The following is a 27,805-nucleotide window of genomic DNA, read 5'->3' on the forward strand; positions in this document are numbered from 1 at the left end:
GCTCCCGGCGTTATTTCCCGCATACTTGTCAAGCCGAGGCAATGCTCCTCAAGCAACCTGGCCTTTCAATCATCGGCCGGTCATGACGCAGGGGTCTCATGTAGGACGTGGGCCTGAGCTCTCCCTCTGTTTTCAGTCCCAGGCCGCCGGGCGTCAGCAGCCCTGCTTCTTTACCAGCATTACAGACTTTCACTCCCTCCCCCTCCCCCATTGCAGAGGAAGTGGGGATGGGTCTCTGCACCGACGGGTGCGCCAACGTGTTGCCCACACTCACCACCAGGGGAATCTGGCAGGAGACTCCATCGCGACCCCTTCTTTCCGCTGGTCGGCACCTCCAGGTCCTCTTAGGATGCGACCAATAATGTCCACCCTCGCTGGTTGCATATAACGGAGGCTGGGGGATGGTCACGTGGCCGCGCTGCCCCTCTATCTTCACTTAGGGTCGGAGCAGCGCTTCTCTAGTGATTTGGCTTCTCATCTTCCTCTGGCTGCACCCCAGGGAACGCAGAAAGCGTACCCATAGCTCCTCTTCCGTCTTCTGCCCGGGGTCTTACAGGCCTTTATCGCCTCCCTTCTCCATCGGTATCACACAGATTATACTCCGGATTTCCTATGGGCTGCCAGAGCTCCGGCCGATGCGACTAGCCGGCTATGCTCCTGGACAAGCCCCATTAGGGAACTATATTTTTGTACTGAAAGGTGTGTATGTGTGTTTTTTAGCACTACTGCTTTAAATAACAGCATTGGTCCACATTTATTATCAATGGGATGAAAACATTTATTGCGGTCCTGTTGAAAATAAGTCTGGCCAAATAAAACATGTTATTTTCTAATAACCCGAAAGGGCAAAGTAGGTTATTCGAGGAAACAAATTACGTAATGTCTCATGTATTCCATTCTGGAATCACTTTAGAGATGAAAACATCTGGAGCCATTCCCACAAGGTCAACTTATAGTGATTTGATATAACTGCAGGACCCCTTGTGGTGGCATTATTTTTTTATACGCTTTTTTCATATGACTCCACATACAAAAATAGCCCAGCATAAATCATACATCCACATCTGTTGAGTGTAATGTGTTAGGTATTACTATTCTTTTTTTTTTTTTTTTTTTTTTTTGGTGTTCAAAACTGCTTTATTGCATAGTTAGAAAATTACACTGCTGTGTATGCCCACAACCCGGAGGCTGGCAGCAAAAGGACAATAGTGACACAGGTTAAGCTCCAACATTGAGAGACACAGCCTGGGTACCGGCATCCCGGAGGCCCGGTGGCGATAAACCGAGTTGGGATGTGATGGGGGGAGGGTGTTTGGCGGGAGAGAAGGATAAAAAAGGGTGGGTATGATAGGGGGGAGAGAGAGGGAAGAAGAGGGAGGAGGATGGGTGAAAGGAAGGGGATGGGAGGGCGGAGAGGCATGTACACTTCAGGATTCGCAGCAGTAGAACAGTTTTTTCAGTGTTTTCTCCCCAACTCTTATCAACCCAAAACAAGTAAACAGAAAAAGAAAAAGGAAAAGGCAAAGAAAAAGGGAACATTGAGAGGCCTTACACATTCGAGTTGAAAGGAAAAGGAAAAGAGAACGAGTCCATATAAGTATTCAGAGAATATCAAGCACAGAGCACAATTCGGATCAGTGGTGGCGATCATGGCAACCATTGGGCATAGTCAGCACTAAGTCCAGGACTATGTATCACGTCCTAATGTAGTAGTGGGCGTGTGGAAGGGGCGGGAGTGTGATGCATATTGGGGCGTGGAAAGGAACAGCCATGTACACTAGGTGTCGCATCGGCACACGCGATGCGTCAGGAGGGAGACACCCTATTGGCCGGAGAAGCAGGACAGAAAGCATTGGGGACACATGTCTCTGAGCACCCGGGTGTCTAGGTCAGCCAGGCACCCCCCCAGTCGTCAAGTCGAAGACGTACCATCGTCATCCAGATGCAGCAAGTAGGAGACTAGTGGCTCCCAAATGTCTTTGGGCCTAGTCGAGAGCGGTAGAAGTTCGGAATAAGTGACGTGTTGAACTTGGCAATAGGTCATATCCGAGATCAGTCCTTGAACTTTGGTGCCCTGCCACGGCCCCAACGACATGCCACACGTCGTTTAGCTAAGAGCAGAGCGGTGTCTATGAATTTCCTACCAGAGGACGGAAAGTGCGACGTATGCCCCAGCAGAGGTATTACTATTGTTGATGGAGAAAAGGGACATCACAGCCCTCTCCAGGCTTTGCCTCTTGGGATTATTTGCACCTCTCCATACTCAACATTGGCAATAAATCTCATATTAAATCAGCATATCTGCATTTAAGCTTTAGTAAGTCAATACGATTTTTTACAAACTGTAAAACAATGACAACATAAACCATTAATCGCAAAATTAATAAATGAAAAGGCTATTTGAATCCGATCACAATTCATCATTCCAATGATTTTGAACTGCCTATTTTATTTAAGCTATTGAATAGCGGGCTACAACAAGGTTATCTAAACCGTTATTATTCATTGATTAAAAAAATATTTATATATATATATATATATATATATATATATATATATATATATATATATATATATATATCCTACTGGCGGTCGCCAGTAGGTAGTTATAGTTAGGATTTTTTTCAATGTTAAATCTCAAAATTCTATTTGGAATAACTTTGGCACCGGTTGACGAATCTGCCTGAAAATTTCCTCAAAATGGCCTCGAGTTACGGTCCTTCCCTGAAAGTTTTGGGGGGGATTCGTCAAGCGGGGGCCGAGATAAAAAGGGGGGTCCCAAAACGCGTTTTCCCCATGTTAACTTCCATAGGGCGGTCGATTTCACTTTTAGCTCGAACGGCTGAATGGATTTACACCAAACTTGGCAAAATTGTAGGGACTAGTAGCCCGATGTGCCTTTGCTATGTCTCAAGATATGTGCTCCAGTGGATTTTGAGTAAATTAGGTTCAAAAAAATATATATATCTATAGGCGCGCTCCGATGCGCGCACCGGGGAGCGCTCCAGGCGCGACACGCGACTTGCGCGCAGAAAGCTGATTGGCTCTTGAGTGTCTGTAAACATTCTAAACAGTCTGGAGCGGCCGCCATCTTGTGTCTCGGTAAAATCGAGACACAAGAGGTGGCAAAAATAAAGGGGGGAATTGACCATAAGGGGGCAGGGTAGACCCCCTCCTGACCCCCTAGGTTTAATGTCGGGGCTAAAATAGGGTCCCGCGGGGTATTATAAAAAAATATTTTTTTCGATTTGAGCGGGGGGAGCGCCCGGTACGCGCACCGGGAAGCGCACCGGGGAGCGAAGTAAGGGGAAAATCCAGGACCATATTTATGAAGGCCTTGCGCTGCCAGTTTTGCGCCGCCTGTGCGTCACTTTTTGTGACGCACCAGCGGTGTAAAAAAATGCGCCTTGTTATACGCTATATTTAAAAAGTGACACATCTAGGTAGATGGGTCACTTTTTAAAACCCTGCGCCACATTATACCTGTGTCAGGTATAATGTATGCAGAGGGGGCGTTCCCCCGCAAAAAGGTTCGTAATAGCGATGCAGTGAAATCAATGAGATTTCACTGCGTCACTTTTAGGATGCTGTTGCGTCAAAATCTTGCGCCTGCCTCACAGCAGGTGTAAGACTGACGCAAGACCTTTCACTTGGTGCTTTCCCCATGTGAAAGGATGCATTACTGGAGTTGCGTCACTTTTGTGACGCACTCCAGTAATGTGTCAATTTTGTGTTTACAGATACGTCAGAAATACTGACGTATCTGTAACTCCTTGCGAATTGATTAGTCATAAATTAAATATGACATATCTGGAATGTCATAAGGAGTGCGCCCAGAAAAGTGACGCATCGCTGTTTTCACGTAGCGATGCGTCACTTTTCAGAAATGAGGCCTCCAGTTTATTCACTGTGTCACCTCTACGACCCTTTCTTGCGTCAATACGTCCCTTTTGCATACATTACACCTGACGTAGGAATAATGTGGCACAGGGGTTTACAAAGTGATGTATTTACCTAGAAACGCCACTTTGTAAATATGAATAAATAAGGTGCATTTTTTATTGGACTGTTGTGTCACAAGAAGTGATGCTTTGGTGGCGTTAAAGTGACGCATGGCTTCATAAATGAGGCCTTCTACCTTCAACTCCAGCAATGCATCTTTTCTTATCCTTCCACACTCCTGTTCCTTTTCAACATTTTCATCGAATATCAACATTCCCCATATTCACTCTTCTTCTCATAACTTTCTTTCCTAACACTCCCCTTCTTTCAGTCCTCCTACTTCACTTCCTTTTTCCTCTCATACCTTTCTGTTCTTTCTTACTCATTCTCCTTTCCATTAACAATGCACTTTATTTCACTTACTCTTTTTCATTTTTTAAAGAATATAGCTCTTTGATGAGAATTGGAGGTAGTTCTGAAAAGAACTTTTGGTTTTCTTCTTTTTTCTAAACAGGAACAAAAACAGGGAATGGAAACTGCTCAACAGGAGCAAAAAAAACAAAAAAAATTAGGGGTGGGAAGGGCAGCGATGGTTCTCCAAAGCACGAACCATGAGCTGGACACTTTGCTCCCCATAGGTGAGGAGTTGATTGCAGTATCTGCATCTGAGGACACCATGATTAAATGCAGGTTGAATGTTTGGCACCTGCTCCTGCGATTGCCCCCTCCTAGAAGAAGTTGCTCCTCCGGTGGATGTAGAGGCCCCATCACTGGGAACCTCTTGTGCCAGAGCCCTGACACTTTCCCGGGCAAAATTTTGGGGGTGCTTCCTCTCCACATGCTGGATCATTGTGAAGTTCCCGAAAGAGTACTTTTTCAAAGGGTTACCTCGTGACAGCTCTTCTTTGCAGATCCTGCACTGCACTTTTGGAGCATTTACCTTTTTTTGTCCAGGTGGGATTTGAAAAAATTTCCAAATGAAATGTTCCTTAACTTTTCGTTGAGGAGGCTCTTCATTGATGAATTCTGGGTCATCCTCACTGATGGATTGTCTGGCACCCATTGTAAAACCAATAAATATCCTGGAGCAAAAAGGCAGGTCTTGCAGTCACAAAAGTGAAAGAAGAAGTGAAGGAAATGGGTGGGGAGAGGCGCTACGCGGCAGGGACTCGCTCTCCCAGGAGTCCCTGCACGCCCACCATCACCTAGGCTGCGCCCCCTGTCAGCCCCGCCCCTAGCCGGTAAATCAAACTTAAACGCCGGAATCCACAAAGGCAGCGGGACCTTCTATTAGTAATTGGACACTGACCTCTGTGAAGCTTGCCCCGGATTGTGCCTGTCATCTCCAAATCGGTTACACTTCTCGCCGCACCCGCTTTGCGGGTGCCGCATCGCTAACACCGGCAGGAGGGAAAGCCGAGTGTGTACTGTGGAAGCCGGAGGGGTGTAACACCTGCAACAGGGGAGAGGTGCTACGCAGCAGGGACTCATTCTCCCAGGAGTCCCTGCACGCCCACCATCACCTGGGCTGCGCCCCCTGTCAGCCCCGCCCCTGGCCGTCATACTGCCCATATAATTGGTCCAGTGTCCCGCAGCGCGGGAAGAGCGTGGAACGAGCCGGGCGAAGCCTGGTCAAAGGGCGGGCCGTCTGAGGCCGGTTGAGGCTGGGCTGGGCCATTCCCCTTGGTCTTACTACGTATCTGGCGTATCACTACAGTGATCTTTTTATTTATTTATTTTACGTTTTCGTTCTAAGGCATTCACTGTGTTTTACTTGATAACTCTGGACTGGGGTGTAATGGTGGCTCAGCCAACCAAGGGAGGCAAGGATGGCGAGAAATCTAATACTGGAAGCATTCTGGGTACTTTGGACAATTATTTCACACGGGTTTCTGTTGCACTGGAACATCAGATAAGTGCTGTCGAGAAAAGATTATCTGATGAGATCTTTTCGAAACGTTCGTCCCTGGGGGCATTGCACCACGCCTGAGAATCGCATAAGCCAACGGCTAAGTGACTTGGGCTTGCCCGAATCCAGCATGGAACTAGATTCTCTTGCAAATATCCTTGAGGAAAATAACTCTTCTACACTGCCAGGTAGCGCTGATTTAGTTGAAATTCCCGCTTGTATATCTTCTCCCAATGGCTCTCCGGTTTGATTGGTAGTTGACTCACCGCTCTTAAATAAAAGAGCAAAAGGTAAAAGGAAAAGAAGAGGGGGCGGTCCGCAAAGTAAAAGAGCTAAAAGGTCTAAACACACAAAAAAGGGGAATAAGCCAGTGGGTGAGGGGATCTGTATAGAGTCTGTTATCAAAGTATATCCTATTTCCTCTCCATTACTTCCTCCATGTGTGCATGGAGACGGGCCTTTGGCGGGGCAGGTTGAGCACCTGCTTCGCTCTTTTTTACTCCCTATTATAGAGAGGCTGAGACTAGTCACTGCTAGTCTGGACAAACTGGAAATTGCAGTCAAGGATATCTCGCAAATGTTACATTCCCTAATTGACGGAAAAAGCAAGGGCAAAACTCCTTCTGCTAATCCAGAACAGGTGGTCGCCAGAAGTGACCAAGTACTCACTATCTGTAAATCCCCCCTGCTCAATGGAAATAAAACAGTCGTACACAAGGATGTAAGTTCAGTTAAACTAGGTGATAAAAACACATGTTATTAGTCATCCAAGGCCCTGAAGGGGGCATCGCAATCTTACCAGGAAGCTCAGCTAGAACCTGCCAGACCTGCTTCTGGGTATTTGGCTCCTAATAATTCTGATTTAGTCATAGGAAACCAATTCACTCTAGACTTACCCCCCCAAAGCACACCCTTGGTGGTAGTCATGACTAATGTTCCACCTCTTCCAGCTGGCTTAACTGAGGGGTTTTACCAAATGAAGACAAAGGTCACCCACTGGTTCTCAAAGAATCTAGAAGAGGGACATGAAGTAGGACGCGACATACTCATGGTTCGTAGAGTAGGATGGGTGGGTCGCTCAAGGAAGAACAGAGAGGGTGACTGCATGGTCATAAACTTTACCAACTCGAATGCAGTTGCCAGAATACTATGGGAGTTAGAACAGCATTCACTAGCGAGGGGGCAGGGTATCGAAGTCGTGCCTCTCGGGTTCTTTTACCGACCGGTTACACAGGGAAAATCCTCCAATAGGATTCCCACACTGAGGACGTTTACATATCAAACTTGCCCTATGGGAGGACATGGGTTGCAACCTAAACCTTATCTGATACCATCTGGTCGTTGGCATGGGGGAGACTTAAGGTACAGAGGCGGAGCAGAAATAACAAATAGATTCAATGTCCTATCGGGGCTTAAAGAATGCGACTGACTTGCCCTCAATCAAGTAGGTAGCAACTTGGAGCACGCCGCTATGCCCCTCATGATCATTATCCCAAGGGGGTGGTTCCAACTAAGGGGAATCCTAATCTAGTAGAGTGTACTGATAATAACACCGTCCCTGATGTACCCCCGCTAGGCACTCCTAAGAAATCGGTAATACACGATATGGAGGGTGTAGGAAGTTTGGTCTCCTGGAACATAGCTGGTATCCGCCCCAAGCTGGAGTCGCAGGAATGGGTAGATTTTATAAATTGCTTCGATGTGTGTATGCTCCAGGAGACTTGGATGTGCGAGCCCTGTTTTCTCCAAGGGTATCTGAAGTTTTCAATCCCGGCAACCAAAGGTCAAACGGGTCGTCCTAAGGGTGGCCTGACTATATGGGTACGTCAATGTCTGCCCTTTTCTATAAAAGTGGTCGAAACTGGTAGTAATGATATCCAACTCATAAAAGTGGGTATGGGCTTATCTGGGTGTCTGGATATATACAATGTATATGCAAGGGGTTCCAATGGGGGGAAATCAGTAGTTCTTGCGGCTCTGATATCCCTACTCGAGACATACTCCATGAACAATAACATCATTATTGCCGGAGATTTTAACCGTACGTTTGAACCCCTGGACATTTGTGATGATTTAGTTGGGATGGATGAGGATATGTTATGGGGAGTTCCCAAATTAAAGCTAGACCCAATTAAACGTTGGTCTGAGGATATTATATGTTTGAATGCCATTTGTTTGGAAAGGGGTCTTAGGGCATTAAATGGGCGATCAATGAGTGACAAGGGGGGGCATGTACTTTCGATATCGGCCGAAATAGGAGTAGGATACACTACGTTCTGTGCAGCCTCCAACTATGGAACGGAGTCCACGATATGGAAGTGAAGCACAGGCTAGAAAGTGACCATGACCCTCTGTGTGTAGCACATAAATGGTGGCTGTCCTCAACAGTGAAACCCACTAAAGAGTGGGATGGTGTTCCCCTGCCCGTCTCCACCAACGACATGCGATGGCTAAAATGGCCCAATGTTTTGGCCAATCGACAGTCTATGGTTAGTATAGACATGGAGGTGGACAAGGCGATAATTGCCCTAGAGCAGGCAAACATAGTTGTACCAGGGTCTTATAAAATTACTGCCATACATGATAATCTTTTTTGTGTTATTAGATCCCATTTCCAGAAACCGGGTAGGAAAACCAGTAAGGCACCTCCCAGTTCTGTGAGGTGGTATAATGCACAGTGCAGGAAAGCCAGGTTAACTCTGGGAATGGCTATTAAGAGTAGAGACTAAGTGGCTATTCGTAGTGCAAGAAGGATTTACAAGGACTGTATAGCCTCTGCAAAAAAAAATGGGATGAGAGGCATTGGAATGAACTAAGAGAGGCAAGTAGAACTAAAGACTCTAGACTCTTCTGGAGCATAGTTAAATGGGGTAGTGGTGGTCTACCCAATTGTCCCGATAATAACGTTGGTGAGGCGGACTGGGTCAATTATTTTAAGCCACAATACGCCGATAACCACCCTGGCTCTGAGATGGAGGGTTTCATGGCTGTATATCCCAAAGATACATTTTTTTAGTCACGGTGAGGTGTTGATGGCCCTAAGTGCAGTATCAAGAGGAAAAGCTCCAGGTTTGGATGGGATCCCGGCGGATCTTTTATTAATGATAGGGAACGCTGGGGCAAATATATCTTGCTTTTGACTAGCGCGGTCGCCCGGGGAGCAATTGTTCCGTCATCCTGGAAGGGTGCAATCATTATCCCCGTATATAAGAAAGGTGATCGGGGTTTGCCGGGCAATTACAGACCCATAAGCTTGATAGCTACCATTCAAAAGGTGGTGGGGAGGATGGTGGTGAACAGGCTAAAGGCCTGGGTTGACGGGAACAATGCATTATCCCCTTACCAGGCTGGGTTCCGGAAGGCAACAAGTATGGTGGACCAGGTGTTCCGCTTTACTTTGCTAAGGTGGCGAACTGTGGTGTTGGGCGGGGGCAGCCTGTATGCCGCCTTTGTGGATTTGTGGGCTGCCTTCGACCTGGTTCCCAGTACTAAGCTGTGGTCAGTGTTGTGGAAACTGGGCATACCGGAGGATTTGCTGACCCTAGTCATGAGGTTGCATGAGGCCAATTTTGCCAGGATACAGTGGGGCAGACAATGGGAGGTCACTGAGGACTTCCCGGTCGAGCGGGGAGTTAGGCAGGGGTGTGCAATGGCTCCCCTCCTTTTTTCCCTGTTCATCAACAGGGTAGTAGCTAGAATGCTGTCTGCCAATTTAGACGCCCCCTCGTTGGCGGACATGAAGGTCCCAATATTAATGTTCGCCAACGACACTCTTATTCTATCAAAGACCCCGAGCGGCCTGCAGTGTGCCCTCAACATCTTAGAGGAATTTTGTGGGGAGCATGGTCTTGAAGTCAGCGTGGCCAAAACCAAGTTAATGATTTTTAACCCCCACCGTAGTTTCCGATCCAGGCTGACTATGAACCAGCGCCCCTTAGAGGTTGTCAAAGCTTTGACCTACCTTGGTATTTATATAACCAACAATCCCAATTGGTCCCAGCATATTGACCTTGCGTCATTAAGGCATAGACAACTAGCTGGAGCCCTCGGACTGAAGACAGAAAGTCAAAATCTAAACCAATCATGCCGGCCCTACAGGTCTATGAGGCAAAAGCCCTAGGCTCAGCACTATATGGGGCTGAGTTGTGGGGTTTTGGAAAGCTTGAGTCACTACAGAGGTCCGAAAACAAGTTTTTTAGGTCAATTATTGGACTTCCCGAAAGTACCCCCCTTCTCCCCCTTAGATACGAGCTGGGCAGAAAGGCAGTGGTTGATTTGGCAAAGCTTTGCCCGATTTTATATTGGAGACGACTCTGGACCACTCCAGAACTCAAGCACTATGCTGAAGGCTGTTTAGCATTAATCAAAGGGGATGTATTCCATAGGATCAAATGGCTAAAAGACCTTAAATCCTTGTTATGTTTGCTGGGTCTCCAAACCCTTTGGGATAACCCGCCATGTGCACTTTTTCCTAGTAAAATTACTGTAAAGGAGTTGTATTGGGACTATGTGGCTGTGCGGGACTGGAGAAATACGGACTCTAGATCGATGACAGGATGCTATCTGGAATCTAAAATCTCTCCTGACCATGAACTATATTGGGACAATGTAACAAAGCCATGGGATAGGAAGCTTCTATGTCAATTGAGGATAGGTGCTCTTCCGCTCAGGCCCCTACCCGCAGGTGGCGGGGTTCATCTGATACTTCCTGTCCCGCTTGTGGATCTGCAAAGGAGACTATTGGGCACTTTCTATTTGCCTGTCAAGCCTTTGCCATTCCTAGGCAAATCTGGTTAAAACATGCATGTAAAAACTTAGGCACCAACAGTTGCATCGTAGCTTTGAGAATCATTTGCACTAGTTCTTGTTTGCCACTGGCCTTAGCAGTAGCGAAATTTATGGGGTGGGCTTGGTCCATAAGGCATAAATTGTTAGTCGAGTAACTGTTTACATTGGGAAGGTTTTATTGAATCTACTTGACGTAGTTTTGTTTTTATATTATATATATATATTTATGCTTTTAATGTAAAGTAATTGCTTTTATTTTTTCGAGGCATCCATTTAATACTGTTTTAAAATGTTTGTATGTATTGTGCTTTTATGAGAAATACTCTAATAAAGCGTCTTTGATTGATTGATTGGCATCACACAGTTAACGTTCTCTCACAATTATTACAGGACTAGCAGCCCGTCCCGACGTTGTCCGGGTAGGCTTTGCGAGGTGAAAGGTACTCACCAGCATTGCGCATCCCGGACTCGGGCAGCTCCTTTGTCTCTCTTAGCAATCACCCCTTTTTGCCCACATCCCCTCAAACTACCTGGCCCTCTGGCCTGAGAGCCTCAGCTTCACCTGTCCCGGCCATCCAATTTGCCGTCAATCTGTTTGTTTACCTGACTGCTCTCACCAGAGAGGCAGTGTCCCCCCCTCTCTCCCCCATCACACTCCCCTCCCCCATCATCTGTAGCGGGAGGCGCCCCAGGCACATACATACCTGCCATTCCTCCCACGGGGAAGTCAGGGTGGAGGGAGAGTCCTGAAAACCAATGTGGCTGGCTGCAGCTTGTTTTCATTTGAGGAAGCAGTTAACCCCACCCCCCCCCCTCCCGACCCCCCACCTTGACGCTCCACAGGAGAGCGAGTGAAGTGGGCCACTCCCCTTGCATGCACTCTAGTCAGCCGCTACGCGTATTATATACCCCAAAGTTCCCCGTGCCTCTTTCTTCCTCCCCAAGGCGCCATCGCAGAGCTTCAGACCATCCACACCTTTTCCACAGTTTCCCCCAGCTCCACAGCCCTCAGCTTCTGCCCCGCCGCGCCCCCACCCTACCTGCAGCACATGGGAGCTGGGTCCAGCCGCAGGGCCTATTTGTTTGGGCTGCGAGCATGCATGCGGGCTTACAGCAAAGCTGTCAGGCGCAACTTACGTTTACCGACAGGGTTGCCGAACGCCGCGTTACTTATCCTCCCCAAGGCTCCACTGTCGCCGCCGCTCTCTTCACCATGATGGTGGCGGACATTGCCGTGAACCGGGTGTTGGTCTCGCGCTCCTGTCCTGACGCCGAACGCCGCGTTTACGTAACCACACGCCATTGCGCCTCTCGTAAGCGTTATATGCGCCCATGACGACGAACGCCGCGTTCAGATCACTGTATGCATACGCCCAAGGACTACTTTTCCTCTAACGTTCTCCCCCCCCCCTAATGTATATGGTGTGGTGCTGTATAGCCTATGTCCATCTCCTGGACCTCCCCTTTCCAACGCTGCATTGGGTGTTGTGATTGGTGGTGTACTTCTGGAGTTTACCTGCCTTTAAGTTCACAGTTCTCTCTTTATTATATTAGTAGTATAGATTTCCAGCTAAATGTGTTATCACTTGTATTGTTGGGGTGAGAGTTTTTTCCTGTCCAACTTTTGAGGTGTAGATAGTTGCAAGAGTGATTGGTGCATATTTCCATTCTCCCACTATGGTCATCTATTGGTCTTGTTGGTCTGTCTTAACCTCCTTCTTCTCAAAGTTATATTTGTCATGAATCAGTATTCCAACTGCAGCTGTTTTTTAAAATGACGGAGTTATTCTTGCATATGGTTAATATGAAGGCGCTTATTAATTTATAACATAATTACGTAACACTTCCTTGTTATGTCAACCGATTTTCAAATATTTACTTAACCATTGACACATGCAACTTTTTATGTCCCTTACATGACACTTATAAAGACGATTAACTCGAAAGTGCTGCTACATATCTAAGTGTCAGCCAAATTATTTCTGTTACAGTTACTTCATCATCCGCAGTTTCTGCTCGCTCTGTTGCATCGGTTATTGTAAGTGTCGTGGAAGGAAGAGGTCTTGCTAGAGGTGAAATTGGAATGGCAAGCATTGATTTGAAAAATCCAGAGGTGATATTATCACAGTTTGCAGATAATACAACATATGCAAAGGTAGGTCCATGTTGTTGTTCCCTTCCTTTTCTTGGCATTTCTGCCAACACTTTATCCTTTTGACATCCTACTTTACTTCAGCCTCTTTGACATGCACAAATGTATACATACTACTAAGTACAATTTCGTTTTTCGATAATTGTAAACCCTTTGCCTCTTTGTGGTCTCTCCCTCTCTGTGCTCGTTAGCTGAGTTCCATTTCAGTTCCCTTGTTTTAAATCTCCTTTGTATTTGGCTTTAGGTAAATACCAATACTTTTTGGTGAGCAGCTCAATTTTTGTGCTTGGGTACTTATAGCCTCTATTTAGTTATGAAATTGACGCTTTCCCACCTGTGACAAAATAGTTGCAACACGTTTGTATTGTTACATGAAGATAAACCTCTAAAATATTATACGTTCTGTCTCTCAAGAGCGCATCCATGCTGGAGTACATTCGATGTCACATTATATTAATACAGATTGATTTTTCCTCCTTTCATTGTGTGATTTGTTCCTTTTTTTTTTCTTTGTCGATGGCCGCTTAGGGGAAGAGTCAAAGGGAACGCATGAGAGTGTGCTTGTGAGTCAGGCTGTGTCCGGAGAGCATGGAACTCAGGAGATTTTACCTGGTACCCAAGGAGGCATGGTTCTCCATCACATCATTTTGTTAATTTAAAAAAAAAAAAAAAAACAAGCATTTGCAATGTAATCGGTCTTGCATATTTTAAAGTTAAAGTTAAAGCATTTGGCATTATAGATGACAATGTTTTTTACTTATGTTTTTTGATCTGCTGAGCTAGGCAACACATATCATGTACTGGCAGAGCTGGATATCCACTTCATAGCCCACAAGATAATATTTAAGTAAGTTACTTAAGCATATAAGGCAAGCTAGTTTAGCAAGTTCAACGCATAAACCGTCACATTACATCTCTGATGACTGGCGTGGGGGGTCCCATATTGCCCTGTACACACATATTGTGACATGTGCAACGTAAATAAACAAAGGCAGAATGGGCTGACTAGGACTACCCACAGTCATCTGTTTATAATGCAACTGAAAATTGATTTTAAAAAAATGCTTAGGTCTCACACACAGATGATCTTGTTGCATTCTTGTTCTATCTTCAACTTTCCCAGTTTATATTCATCATTTGATAATGTTTCAGCATTTGATCACGTGACCGGGCCCCACCAATAATTTTGTGGACTTGGCTCCTGCAGATATGTGGCTATTAAGGTGGGATGACCAGGGTAACATTTTAAAATCGGGGTAGAGATGAACTGGGGAAATCATCTGAAAAATGATACTGAGCTTTCTGTCAATCAACATTCTGAAACTCACCTTTTCGTACCTCAGTAAGTCATGGTCCTGCATTGTAAATGTTTCTCTTAAACTATATTTCCAATATGTGTTCTATATCTATATAGTTCCATATCCCCTCAACCCCCAGGCCGGTGCACATAGGCTACTAAGCTACACACTACTGAAGCCACTACAATGCTGCCCATCCCTGCAGTGCAGTAAATAATGACTAGAATCAACTGAATAGGGTAAAACAGATGTACCCAATTCATGTCTTTCTATCCTTTTTTCGGATAAGTCAATCTCAGAACGAAGACTGTGGCATCCTCGTGAGCGAGAGTGACATGTGCACCGTATGCCATCCCAAAATAAGCAAACCACACAAGCGGAGGCCGACAGGCGCAGTTTAAAAGTCAGAGACACTGGGGTACAGCGAGAGGCAGAGGCAAGTTGTGGAAAAGATAGAGATGCAGTCTCAGTGTAAAAGATGGAGACAGACAGCAGAAAAAACAAACAGGCAAATAAAGAATTACTCCCTGGAAAATAGAGAGGAGGCAGAGATTGAGGCTTGTGGGGAGACACACCGCAGTAGCAGAACTACGTACTCTGTTCTGACTCTAGAACCTCAGTGGCAACGGCAATAATTTTACACACAGCACTTCCTCATTGAAAGGGGAGTTGTGCGTTTTAGGCACGAACTGCAGCGACGCCGATTCTTTGTAGGTACCCTAAATAAATGTGCTTAAGGAAGGGTGTACGCACTGTGACAAGCCATATGCAGCTGGCCTTCATAGCTCCCTATTCAAAGGAGACACTCTTTGCAAATGGACATTCCTGCTACAAGGGTAGCAGCGCTGTCTGTTGTCACATGCCTTAAACTGGCTACCAGTACATAAGCACATCCTGTTTAAGGTTCTCACCATCACATACTGAGCCTTCCACCATCAAGGCCCACTGTATTTGCTTAAGCACTTTAAACAATACCATCCGTCACGGGCACTCAGGTCCTCCACTGCAAATTTGCTTCATGTTCCCAGGTTTAGGATGATGAGGAAAATCCATAGCAGTTATTGGCGCCAGGGCATGGAACAAACTACCTCCGTCCCTGCGCCAATCTACAACAGAGCAGAACTTCAGAAAACTATTAAAAACATGGATATATTCCTTACAAGACTCTGAATGTTTGGCGTTAATCTAATTCCCCCCGGGGACTGGTAGTTTTGCCACGGATATTCCGCTGTTTTTTGTATCAAGGACTCGAAGCGCCAAGATACTCCTTGGAGTGGTAGCGCGCTATATAAGTCGCTCCTCACATAACATCACATCACATGTTTTCACAAGATAAATAAATGTCACCAGTAATGTACAGCGCATTTGGTTGCTTCCACCCATACCCCAGTCCAACATGGTCAACTTCTTCCGTACTGAATGCCTAAAGAGTGCTGCACTCACACTCATTTATTGTTTTGTATTAGCCCTTTAACTGCGTAGGTTTACTTTAAATACTAAAAGTCTCCTTCTTTTGCACATTTAAATGTTCATTGCTCAATATGTTTATAGATCAAACAAGAAAGGGTGAAAAAAATATTAACATAGCCAGTTAAAATAAACAACAAGCATGGCGTCAGTGACGAAAGAGTCTGCACACGGAAAATGAGCCAGAGCAAACAAAACACAAACGATTCTCACTACAGTGCAGGCTAACATAACAAGAGAAAGGCTTGTTGCGAAAGAAGTAAAAAGTTGTACTCACACAATGGCCCCTCGCAGCATAGCACTTCTTATGCCCTGCAAGACTAAACATCCGCACTTGTTTCCAGAAAGCCGACATATGGTCTCCCTTTTAGCAACCAGGCGCACGTGAACAATGGTGGCTGCAGCCCCCTCCCTCTTTGTTTTAATTGCAGTTTAAAAATGGACTGTGTGCCCGTGTTGTTAATCTGAAAGGGAGGGCGATTTTGCTTAGGTCTACAAGTAATTTAAATAAGCACAACAAAGAAAAACAGGTTGTGAAAGAACAAGCATTTGCAATTGAATCAGTCTCGCCTCTGGGTCCTTATACCTATTTAGCTATGCAGCACATTATCCCTAACATATCTACTGTTCTTTAACATGGAGTGAAAGTAAGCAGCAAACAGCGTGACACGCCAGTTATGGGAAGACATGGAGAGAAATATTGCCTTTCAGCAGGAAATGGTATAGACCAAAGTTCTGTTTTTAATATAAAGTCAGGGCCTTCGGTGGTCATATCACTGAAAGTACAAGATTTGAAAGAAATATTATTGTCTACTGGTGCTCATGGAAGACCATTTCTATGGAATGGAATATAGAGAATGCTAAAGTGATTCTGGTATTTTACTGACCTCTGCTGGTCGTTTTCTATCAAACTAGTTAAATAGAGGAAGTTGCCAGGATTTTTTTTTTTTTAAAGTCCCGAAGCAGAAAGCCATTCTGGTATTTTACTGACCTCTACTGTTCGTTTTCTATCAAGACAGTTAAATAGGGGCAGTTGAACAAGCAGAAAGCCTTTCTGGTATTTTATTGACCTCTACTGGTCGTTTTCTGTCAAGAGAGTTAAATAGAGGTAGTTGAACAGAAACAAAAGTCCCTAAGTGGAAGCAGACAAGTCCTAGGGCTGATCTCCAGAGCCCACAAAGTATATACATGTATAAATATATAGTAAAGTATATACAAGAGGATTCGAATGCTCAACCTAAAAAACCAGGATGGGTGCTGGGGTGCAGCTGTCCAGACTCACAATTCCAGGCTGCTAATGTCTCCGCTGCTTCAAGGGTGTGGTTGGGGGTGGTTATTCGAGTTTCCCTATTTATTTGAACATTTGTAAGAATTTCTCTAAAACCATCCGTCATTGCTCTTATCTTGCAGTGATCTCTGTTTAGCTTGACTGTGAGCAAAGACTCAAGCCAGGAGAGCGGAGGGATCCCACAGCCTTACACCAAAGCACTCAACGCGCACTGAGCCTCCCAATCCGTACATTGCAGGAATGTAACAGCCTGCAGCACAAGATGATGAATGAAACTTATATAGCGCACGACTTACCCTGGGGCATCTCCGCGCTTGCTTAGGGAACCCGTCCTGGTATTCCCCTGTGAGATAACCCTGGCAGGGTATCCACAAGGTGAAAGCCAGGCATCCCACCGCGAGGGGCCGTTGTGGAGATTAAGCAAGCTATTGCCCAGAGTCGCAGAGTGTGAACCCGTGAGTCGAGAAGGCACCGGAGCGAGAATTAACGAGTCCGTGGAATTTTTTGAGCCCAAGACCCGCCGAGGCGGGGAATTGAACCCTGGTCCAGGGCCGAACTCAAGCTCCAGGTCTGCCGCCTCAAACCCCTGAGCCACACTTCTCCACCATGGTGCCATTTTCATGAGCACCACGCTGAAAGTGAAAGTATGATTTAAAGTGCACCGTGCACAACAAAAGAAAGGCACGGCCTCTATGTTTAAAGATAATCCTTGGCATGCAAAACTGTGATAATTAGAATAAAGAATGGCGCCGTTTCATGAGCGCCCACGGAAAGGGAAAGGGAAAGTATGTTTCAAAGTGAGCCGCACCATGCAGAACAAAAGCAAGACACAGCCGCTATATTTAAAGAATACAACGCAGGGTGCAGCGATTGAACAATGTAAACCATATTTGCAATGCTAAAGGTCTCGCATTTAAATGTAAGACCTATGGCATTGCAAAGAAACGGCTGCCATTGTACCGGCTACTTTAAAAGTGAAAGCGCACATGGCGCGCTGAATGTAAGCAAAGCATGCCGTTGTGCCTAATGTAGGAGAAACTCAATGAAGAAAGTAGTACATGTACTGTGTAACAACCAAGTAGAGGGGCCAGTAGCCATGGGAGGTTACAAATGAAGCTATGGCCATGCTAAGGAGGGACTAACAAGCTAATTACAGAATCAGAAGCCAGCATTTACGAATGACAAAGGCACAAGCCAATGAAAAATATGGGCAGGGGAGTGGGATTAGCTTCTCTTCCTTACTAGACTACAACAGATCACCAGAGCAGCGCTTGCACTATGGCTCAGGCTCGACCTAATATTTGAATAGCTCTGCCATATGCAGGAACAATAGAAAGCAGAAAGTTCATTTATTTTAATTAAAAAACACAATACTTGTGTAAAAGCAACAGTTTATCATAATCCTCACTTGCTCTTAGCTTCATAAGAAACATATGTTTGCAGTGTTAAAATCTTTTACTCCCACCTTCAGCAGTCGGCAGTAAACTTATAAGAAAATTGCAAGGGTCTCACTTTTATCCTCCCAAATTTGCTGTGGATTGATTAAGTGCGAGGAAAGATAAACGTGAGAAAAGATTTATTTTTAATTCACGCCACCGTACTAAACAATTATGCAGGATAACGTGTTCTGTTATAACAATAAAAGACCCATTATGGTTTTTTTTTAAATAACTCTGAATGTTCTAAAACACTAGCAGAAGTGCATAAAAAATAGCTCATCGTGAGTGCTGATGCTGTATTGTAATTTTATTTATATAGTGTTTAATTGTGTGTGACCGGGTGGGTCTGGGCCTACCAACTTACACAGATCTCCCCGCAGCCTGTCATCTGAGGCAAGCGTAGTTGTAAATTAAAACCACAGCTTTCACGAACATCACTTTGATCAGACCAGGAACTGGAGAGCAGGAAAAATGAGATTTCAAATTACATTTCAGCCTCACCAAAGAGCACATTGTAACAAAGAAGTGTCCTTAGCCTTGATATCTTTGCTTGGGAGGCTTACCTAGGTTTTGTCCTCCTTTTGACCGACTTCCTGCCTTGCCAAAGTTTGGAGATTGCTTTTTAAGGCTAACATTCCAGCCTTCTTAGAGGTTAGGGAGAGTTGTCCCCCACTCCTGCCAAAAGACAAGGGGCCAGATTTCACAGCCGTTTATTTTTACGTTCTTCTCAGTGGAGCATCTGAGAGCTATCCCAGTATCCTATGTTCCTCCTGACCTCCTTCAAGAGTTAGGATGGTTGTGCCCTCATCCTGACTTACCCAAGTAGAATGTGGGGATTCCCCCTTCTTCTGTATTTTTTCTAAAGACTTTTGGAACTGGGGCAGCTGCTCAGAGCTTGCCCAGTGTCCTGTTCGCAGTTTGGCAGCTGTCAGCTTCCTTAGCCCACCTTTCATTGCATCCCTTTGTGGGCCAAGAATAACCATAGCAGCAGACTGCAACCCTAGTGTCCTAGTTTTCTGAAAGTCTCAATTCCTCAATTGTGGCAAGGTTTGGCACATTTAGCGATTTTCTTTTTTTTCTCTCCAGCCGTTCCATAACACTAAAACAAATTACACCGCAGAGTTTTTCATTTTGTGTATGCGTTTAAAATTGGAAATGCTCTATTGCGGCCGAAAGCCGCACACTGCGATTAGAAATATGCTTTTTGTGTTATATTTACTGGGGATGGCATGCCCAGTACATGATACTGTACCCGTCCTCCTTCCCTTGCCATTCAGGCTCCTTAATGTATAGTAATAACATAAACAGTGATGGGTCAAGACTGCTTTGCATATTGCTGGGTCCAAATTTGAGATGGTGTAGTATTCAAAAAAATTGATGGACTATGATTCTGCTGCGAGTAATTACCAGTAGATGTGATTAATTTAGGCATGACATCCATAACTTTCTTGTATATTTCAGAGCAATTCCCTCAGTGAGATGGTTAAGATCAGACCTGGGCCCGTGCTCACTGCACCACTGGAACCAAGCTGCGCCTGCCTGATGAGTCCTAATTAGGGTGACAACAGACTTGGGTTGCTTGTGTTTCCGTTCATGGAGGACCAGGCCTGACGTTTCAGGCAGGACTGTTCCTATTGTTCAAGATTGATTTGCCTATGGCTGGGTCCAAACTGAGTTGACTGGTGTGTATAAAATAACAGTAGACTGTGTTGGGGCCCTGGGTAATTACCAGTGGCTGAGATGAATTCAAGCATTCCATTCATCCCATTTACATATGAGAACATTAAAGCTATATATATATATATTGGAAATAAAAGCTTTCCGTATTCACCCTCAGCTGTGCGACTCACCGTCTTTCTTTGAAGGATCATTGTGGGATATCAAGCGGCTGGTCCTGCCGCAGAGAACGCACCGCCACGAAAGGAGCTTCCCACTTCTGCCCATCATTGGACCAACACTTTCGCTGCGTCAGCAAATCCCGGGCAGGGGAAGCCGCCAGGGACCGGACCTTGGAATTGGCCCTCACTTCCTCGAAAATAGGTATTTGAGGTGAGAGTGGTTTTGCAACACAAAATTGACTTACTACGCATCGCTCCCCCACGGGGCAGAAACTAGGTAAGAGGGCGGACTATACAGACCAGCATGCCTCATTGTTTCCATCAAGTGCGGCGCCCACCAGGGGGCAATCATCCCTTTTAAGTCATCACGTGACAGGATTAATCAAGCACAACGAGCCATGCATGCTGAATACCTCTCCACCCAGCTGATGCGAACAGCCCCCTTGAGAAAGGTCTGCTGACAGACCGAAATGCATCGGACAAATACTGGCTGTACCTTGCAATCGGAAATAAAAGCTTTCTGTATTCACCCTCAGCTGTGCGGCTCACCGTCTTTCTTTGAAGGATCATTGTGGGATATATATATATATATATTGAATTAACAGTTGTTTACACGAGCATGCTTACCCATGTCTTACATATAATTGCTAGCCGAGATGCAATGTGTGTTGATTTACATTATTTTCGCCCACTTGGGCGAGACGTAATCGCAGCGAGTGATTGACAAGTAGTCACTAGCCACTGTAAGATGGCGGCGCATTTCAAGACACATAGGGCGCCAGTCCTATTTTGATTGTATTCACTGGGTGTATGAATAGGGGAGTGCACACAGCAATCTTTACCGTGACCAAGCCTTACGGCGAAACGCGTCGGCTTTTTGTGAACCTTGTTGCTGAATAAATTTACTTGAAGCATCCATATTCCCTGGAAAAAACCATAGGTTTCACACACGTTATAGTTAAAAAATAGCATTTAAAAAACCTTAGAAATGTCTAAATTGATATTTTTTTTTTTTTGTAAAATTGATTCTATAACTGACTTTTTAAGTGTATCTTAGTGAATTAATGTATTAACGAGTAATGTTTAAATATGTAAATATCTGTATCAGTGTCTCACTTTGTGTATAAGAGGTTGCATGGGTTGGTGAGCAGCTACATGAGTGTGTATATGGCTTATTAGTTGTTTTTTTGAGTATTAGTATGAGTGTCTGTATGGTTCGGTGGGGGATATTACTTAGCATATTGATGCATGAATGACTGACTCACTGTTTGTATGTTTATGGGTAGATGAGTTTGTGTATGGGTGTGTTAGTGAGTAAATGACTGTCCTAATAGTGTCTTTATGAGTAAGTACATATATTTTAAACTAGTATATGTGAGTATTAATGTATATAAGTGAGTATATATGAGAGTGAGAGATTGGAAGAGTTCCTGTATAAATAAGTATTTGTTTCTATAAGTGATTGTTTAAGAGAGTAAGTATGTGTATGTTTCTGTAGAAGTAAGTGTAGTAGTGTGTGTATAGTTGTATATGCAAGTAAATGGATGTTTGATAGTTTATTTGCATGTGTGAGTATGTGTGTGAGTAACTCTATGTATGAGTGTCGGTGTGTAACAGGATGTATAGATGTATGAGTACATATGATGAGTGAGTGCATGTATGAGTGACTGTATGGAAATGTTGGTGAATGAGTGGATGTTTATGTAGATGTTGGAATTACTGAATAGGTTGTTGAAACTGGTATTGGTGTGTCCATTTTTTTGAAAATTGTCTTTTCTATTTTTGAATGTGTGTATCAAAGGTTATATTAGGGTGAGAGGAGGTCTGCCACTCTGGCACAAGGATGATGTTATCAGTGATGTCATCAGTGATGTCATTTGAGATGTCACCAAGTGATGTCATGAGTGATGTCACTGACCATGTCATGAGTGATGTAATATGTGACGTCATTAGCAGTTCATTGCAGGCACGCAAGTTATAGTTAACTAAACTAACTATAACGGGGGAATTTCAATGGTTTTGTATGCGTGAAATGTCCAGCTAACTATAACATGTGTGAAACCTATAGTTTTTTCAGTGAATTTCTAAGGTTTTTTAAATGCTAATTTTTAACTATAACATATGCGAAACCTATGGTTTTTTCAGTGAATTTCTAATGTTTTTTAAATGCTAATTTTTAACTATAGCATGTGTGAAACCTATGGGTTTTTCAGTGAATTTGTAAGGTTTTTTAAATGCTAATTTTGAACTATAACGTGGCTGAAACCTATGGTTTTTTCAGTGACTTTCAAAGGTTTTGTAAATGATAATTTTTTAATGTATTTATTGTTATATTTTTTTATAATAATTTACTACATTGCTTTAATGTTTTTATTTTTAGATATTTTATTTTTTAAATTACATTACATATTTTTAATATAAATTGAAAAAATGTTTTTAAAAATATGGAATTTTTTATATTTTTTTTTCTATTTAATATTTTTTATTCTATATATATTTTATATAGCAGGCAATGATATCCTAATGAAGGAAATTCAAGTTACTGGTAAGTGCAGTTAAATTTACTTTTCAGGAATAGTAGTGAGCTGAAAGATGCAGCACTGAGTTATCTCCTGATAACAGGTGAGTAAATTGGAATTCGTAGTTTGAATGATTTTTGAGGAATTTGTTTAGGTTCCAAAAATCCCCACTTAGAAGAATTTCCAAGTGAAACCAGTCAATGTTAGCCCATGGAAGGAAATTCAAGTTACTGTAACTACGATTAGAATTACTTTTCATGATCAGTAGTGGGCTGAAAGATGCAGCACTGAGGTCTCTCCTGATAACAGGTGAGTAAATCGGGATTCGTAGTAAGGCTGATTTTTGAGGAATTTGTTTAGGTTCCAAAACTCCACACTTAAAATAATTTCCAAGTGAAACCAGTCAATGTTAGCCTATGGAAATACATTCAAGTTACTGTAAGCATGGTTAGAATTCCTTTTCAGGATCAGTAGTGGGCTGAAAGATGCAGCACTGACGTCTCTTGTGTTAACAGGTGAGTGCATCAGAATTCGTAGTTACGCTGATTTTAGAGGAATATTGTGCTCAATAGTGAAGGAAGGGGGTGGGGCCTGAGGTGACATGTGTGCAAACACGCCCTGTGGCGCGTTATAGATTGCGTAATTAATTCCTCTGCAATCCTGAGGTCCCCTGTGAGCCAACTAGCCCACCAGATACCTCCAGTATGCGCAAGGGAACTGTGTTGCAGAGAGGTGTTCAGAGGGCATGCCCCCTATTTACAACACGCTGCAACGCAGCTCCGTGGCGCCTAATGGAGGTACCTGCTGTACTAGTTGGCCCCTAGGGAACCTCTGGATTGAAGCGCAATTAATTCCCCTACTTAAAACGCGCCACAGGGCATGTTTGCACACTTATCAACTTAAGCCCCACCCCCTACCTTCACCACTGTGCAAACGCGCCCCGTAGCGTGTTCTAAGTTAGGGGATTAAGTCTCCTTGCACACTGGGGGTCCCTGGAGGCCAACTAGCCCACCAGGAAACTCCAGTATGTGCCAGCGGGCTTCGTTGCAGAGAGGTGTAAAAAGGCGCGTGGTCTCATTACACCTCTCTGCAACGCAGCCCCCTGGCGCGTTTGCAGAGGGAGAACTAATTCCCCTTGCATACTGGGGGTCCCTGGGGGCCAACTAGCCCACCAGGAACCTCCAGTATGCGCCAGGGGGCTGCGTTGCACAGAGGTGTAATGAGGCCCCACCCCTTTTTACACCTCTCTGCAACGCTGCCCCCTGGCGCGTTAAGAGAGGGGGAACTAATTCCCCTTGCATATTGGGGTTCCCTGGTGGACAACTAGCCCACCAGGAACCTCCAGTATGCGCCAGGGAGCTGCATTGCAGAGAGGTGTAATGAGGCCACGCCCCTTTTTACAACTCTCTGCAACACAGCACCCTGGCATATACTGGAGGTTCCTGGTGAGCTAGTTGGTCTCCAGGGACCCCCAGTATTCAAGGGGAATTAGTTCCCCCTCTGCAAATGCGCCAGGGATTGTGTTAAAGATTGGTGCAATCTGTCTGTGCAGATTCCTGGTGGTCTAGTTGGCGCCCAGGGACCCCCAGCATTCAAGGGGAATTAGTGTCAAAGCTAACCACGTCGTCCCTTACCTTGTCTTGACTGAAGTTCTCTTGGAAGACGTGGATGATTTCGCAGGGACGCAAGGGACCAACTTCCCTAATCACTAACTAAAACTCACTGACTTAAATATTCACAGCAAGATTTTAAACTAGAAATTAGGGAGGAGGGCCGGTACTGGGCGTTGAAGAGAAGACTTTGGTTCTTGCTGTCGACCTGCGAAGCAACAAGCACCAAGATTTTAGTATTCCGATTTAGGGGTCAACATTCCTAACCTCCCTAGCCCCCTTCGCTACAATCTCTATCTAATCAGAGCTCCTATCACCTAGTTAAGCTGTTCTGAGATCCCCCTACCTGCAATCAGCAAGTTGTAGGCCTTCGCCCAGTATGTCTTTGTAGGGATGTAGGGTAGTTGTGATGAAGTTGTCAGATGTCCTCTAGGATAGTTGGTTGTCTGATGTGATGTCAGCTTGTTCGTCTGGAAATTTACATAAAAGAAAGGAAGGATTAATTACTATTTTTAAGAAGCCCTTTGCATTCTTTCTGTCTCATCCCAAAACTTACTTGGCATTAATCTTTGCTTCTTGGTCTCGGGGTTTCAGGTTTTTGTTAATAGTGCTATAAAAGAAGCATAAAACAAAGACACACCAAATCCTAGGTATCTTTCTTCTATCACACCTTTCTTAAATAAAATCTAAAAGTTCCTTGTAATTCTCTTCACAATTCTACAAACATGAAGTTCCTTGTAATTCTCTTCACAATTCAACAAATATAATGAACTGGCAAATAGTCCTCAAAATACAGATAGGCTTAAAATGTCCAAAGTCTCTTTCTTTGAGAAGGCTTTCACAAAGTAATTGTTCCAAAAATTCTGTTAACCTTTCTTGCGAAGGGCGCCTTAAATCAAGCAAAAGTACTTAGCTTTCAGAGTTAGTTCTTGAGACTTCAATCTCCAAGAAATAAGAAGCACCGCCGTGGAGTCCTGCCAGGATAGAATTCTCCTTCAGGTGAGTTCCTCCAACAAACGCGACCTTCTCCGAGGGAAACCTGAAGGCAAAGCGCCTTCCAGAAGGCTGGGTGCGGTTTAAATACCTGACCGCACCCAGCCGCTCCCAGTCACGCTCTGCTAACGTGCGCGGGGACGCTGCCTGCAGTCCCAGTTCTAGCGTGCACCAAAAGGTAGCGTGTAGGGATGCGGGGAGAGATCTGAAAGACCTTCGCGAGGGCGTTGTCTCTCACGGAGCCACAAGCGAAGGCTACAAAGCATATACGTTGCGCTCCAAAACTTCTACGAGCATACAAGGCAATACTACAGTGTACTAGCAAAAAGGGCACAAGCAAAGACATGAGTAGCAAAACCTTAAGAAGGTGACAAACATGTAATACGGCAAAAGTAAATGTAAACACCCAATCACACTGACTAGAAGCGTGCGTGGAGCACGGGACAGGGGTGGGTTTTTATAAGGGGGAAATCAGCACATGTCTTAGGATATGTGTGCTAGGGGTAAGTGGAACCATGACAGTACTCCCTCCTCAAGATCCCCCCTAGAACAGTTGAAATGGGTTTTGGTTTCTCAGGATTTCTTAGATGGAAGAGTCGGATCAATCTAGGAGAGTTTCTTAAATGGTCCAAAGGTTCCCATGACCTTTCCTCTGGGCCATAACCTTTCCAATCTATGAGGTAAAACAGTTTTCCTCGAACTCTTTTGGAATCTAAGATAGTTTTAACCTCAAATTCAGGGTGATCATCAATCATGATGGGGGACGGGGATTTGGAGATGCGGGTCTGGGGATGAAATGGCTTAACCAGAGAGACATGGAAAACCGGGTGTATCAAGTATTTATGAGGGAGACTCAGCCTTACACAAACCGGGTTAATTACCTTCTCAATAGGAAAGGGACCAATAAACTTTGGATTGAATTTCCGATTTCCTCTAAGTTTCAAATTTTTTGTACTCAACCATACTTTATCACCTACTTGGTATTGAGGTTGTTCAGATCGATGTCTGTCCTTGGTCTCTTTCTGAGATTCTTTCGCCTTTGCCAAGTTGAATTTAGCCTCTTCTTGGATGAAAAATACTTTGGATACATAGTCAGAAATTGCAGGTACAGAATCACAGTTTATAGAACTTTCAGGAATGCTTTTGGGATGGAATCCGAAATTGCAAAAGAACGGAGACATTTTGATAGATGAATGTTCAGAGTTATTATAAGCGAACTCTAGGGGGCTTAAAAGATCAGACCATTCTTCAGGAACATTGGGTAACATACATCGGAGATATTGTTCGATTGTTTGATTAGTTCGTTCAGTTAAACCATCTGTTTGGGGATGGTAACTAGAAGACAAACAAACGTCCATTTGTAACAATGTACCCAGCTTTTGCCAAACCTTAGAAACAAACTGGGAGCCTCTGTCCGAAATGACCACTGACGGGATTCCGTGTAATCTAATCATGTGTGACATAATTAGATGAGCTAGCTCTAAAGCAGTGGGAAGTTTCTTTAAAGGAATGAAATGGGCCATTCTCGTGAACTGATCCACTACAGTTAAAATTGTATTAAATCCCTTCTTGGTTTCAGGTAGTTCAACTATGAAGTCTAGCGATATTGTATGCCAGGGTTGAGGTTGGATAGGCAGAGGCATTAACAAACCACTAGGAGCTTGATGAGAAGTCTTATGTTGAATGCAAACACTGCAAGTTTCTACAAACAACTGAATGTCTTTGAACATCAAAGGCCACCAAAAGGTTCGTCTTATAAGTTCCATGGTTTTCAAAATGCTAGGATGGGCAGATAACATTGTATCGTGGTGAAGCTGAATTATGGATTTTTGAATCTTTTCAGTAGGAACGTAAATCAAATCATGTACCATCATCAAATCATTCTTCTCCAGAAGGTAAGGATGATCTCTTTTCAACATCTCAACATCCGTATCTTTCAAGGCCTCCTTGATATCATTAATAATGTTACTAGTGGATAAACTTCCCTGAAAACAAGAAGTCGGGATTACTGGATGGACAATTTCAAGTTTTTCTGGGTCTTTATCACCTATTCTAGACAAAGCGTCCGCTTTCAAGTTCTCTTTCCCAGGACGATAAGTTATCACAAAAGTATAGTCATTGAAGAACATAGACCAACGTAACTGTCTAGCAGTCAGAGCTTTCACAGATCTTAGAGCTTGAAGATTTCGGTGATCTGTATAAATTGTTACGGGATGACGGGCCCCTAACAGGTAGTGGCGCCATTCTTCAAAAACCGCCTTTATTGCTAACAATTCCTTATCGGCAATGGCATAATTCTGTTCAGCCTCTGACAATTTCCTGGAAAAATAAGCTATAGGGTGCATTTGGCCTGTATCGGAATTTCGTTGTGAAAGAATTCCTCCCAATGCATATTGAGATGCATCTGCTTCTACAATGAACGGTTGATTGGGGTCTGGATGACACAAGATTGGGGCCATGGTAAACCTCTTCTTTAAAGTTTGAAAGGCTTCTTCAGCATCAGAGTTCCACAAAAATTTCACTCCTTTTCTCAGTAACTTGGTTATGGGTGTAATTATTTGA

At 44.3% G+C, this 27,805-nt stretch overlaps 1 protein-coding gene across 1 annotated transcript in view; it reads left to right on the top strand.

Moving 5' to 3' along the window:
• MSH4 (mutS homolog 4) overlaps positions 1 to 27,805 on the top strand; it is a 1,592,310-nt gene that overhangs the window by 110,227 nt on the left and 1,454,278 nt on the right. The window contains exon 4 of the mRNA XM_086925563.1: positions 12,631 to 12,794. Within this exon, the coding sequence (XP_086781689.1) occupies positions 12,631 to 12,794 (164 nt within the window). The remainder of the gene's footprint in view (positions 1 to 12,630; positions 12,795 to 27,805) is intronic.

The sequence above is a fragment of the Lissotriton vulgaris genome, chromosome 1_1, assembly GCF_964263255.1.
Source record: "Lissotriton vulgaris chromosome 1_1, aLisVul1.2, whole genome shotgun sequence".
NCBI lineage: Eukaryota > Metazoa > Chordata > Amphibia > Caudata > Salamandridae > Lissotriton > Lissotriton vulgaris.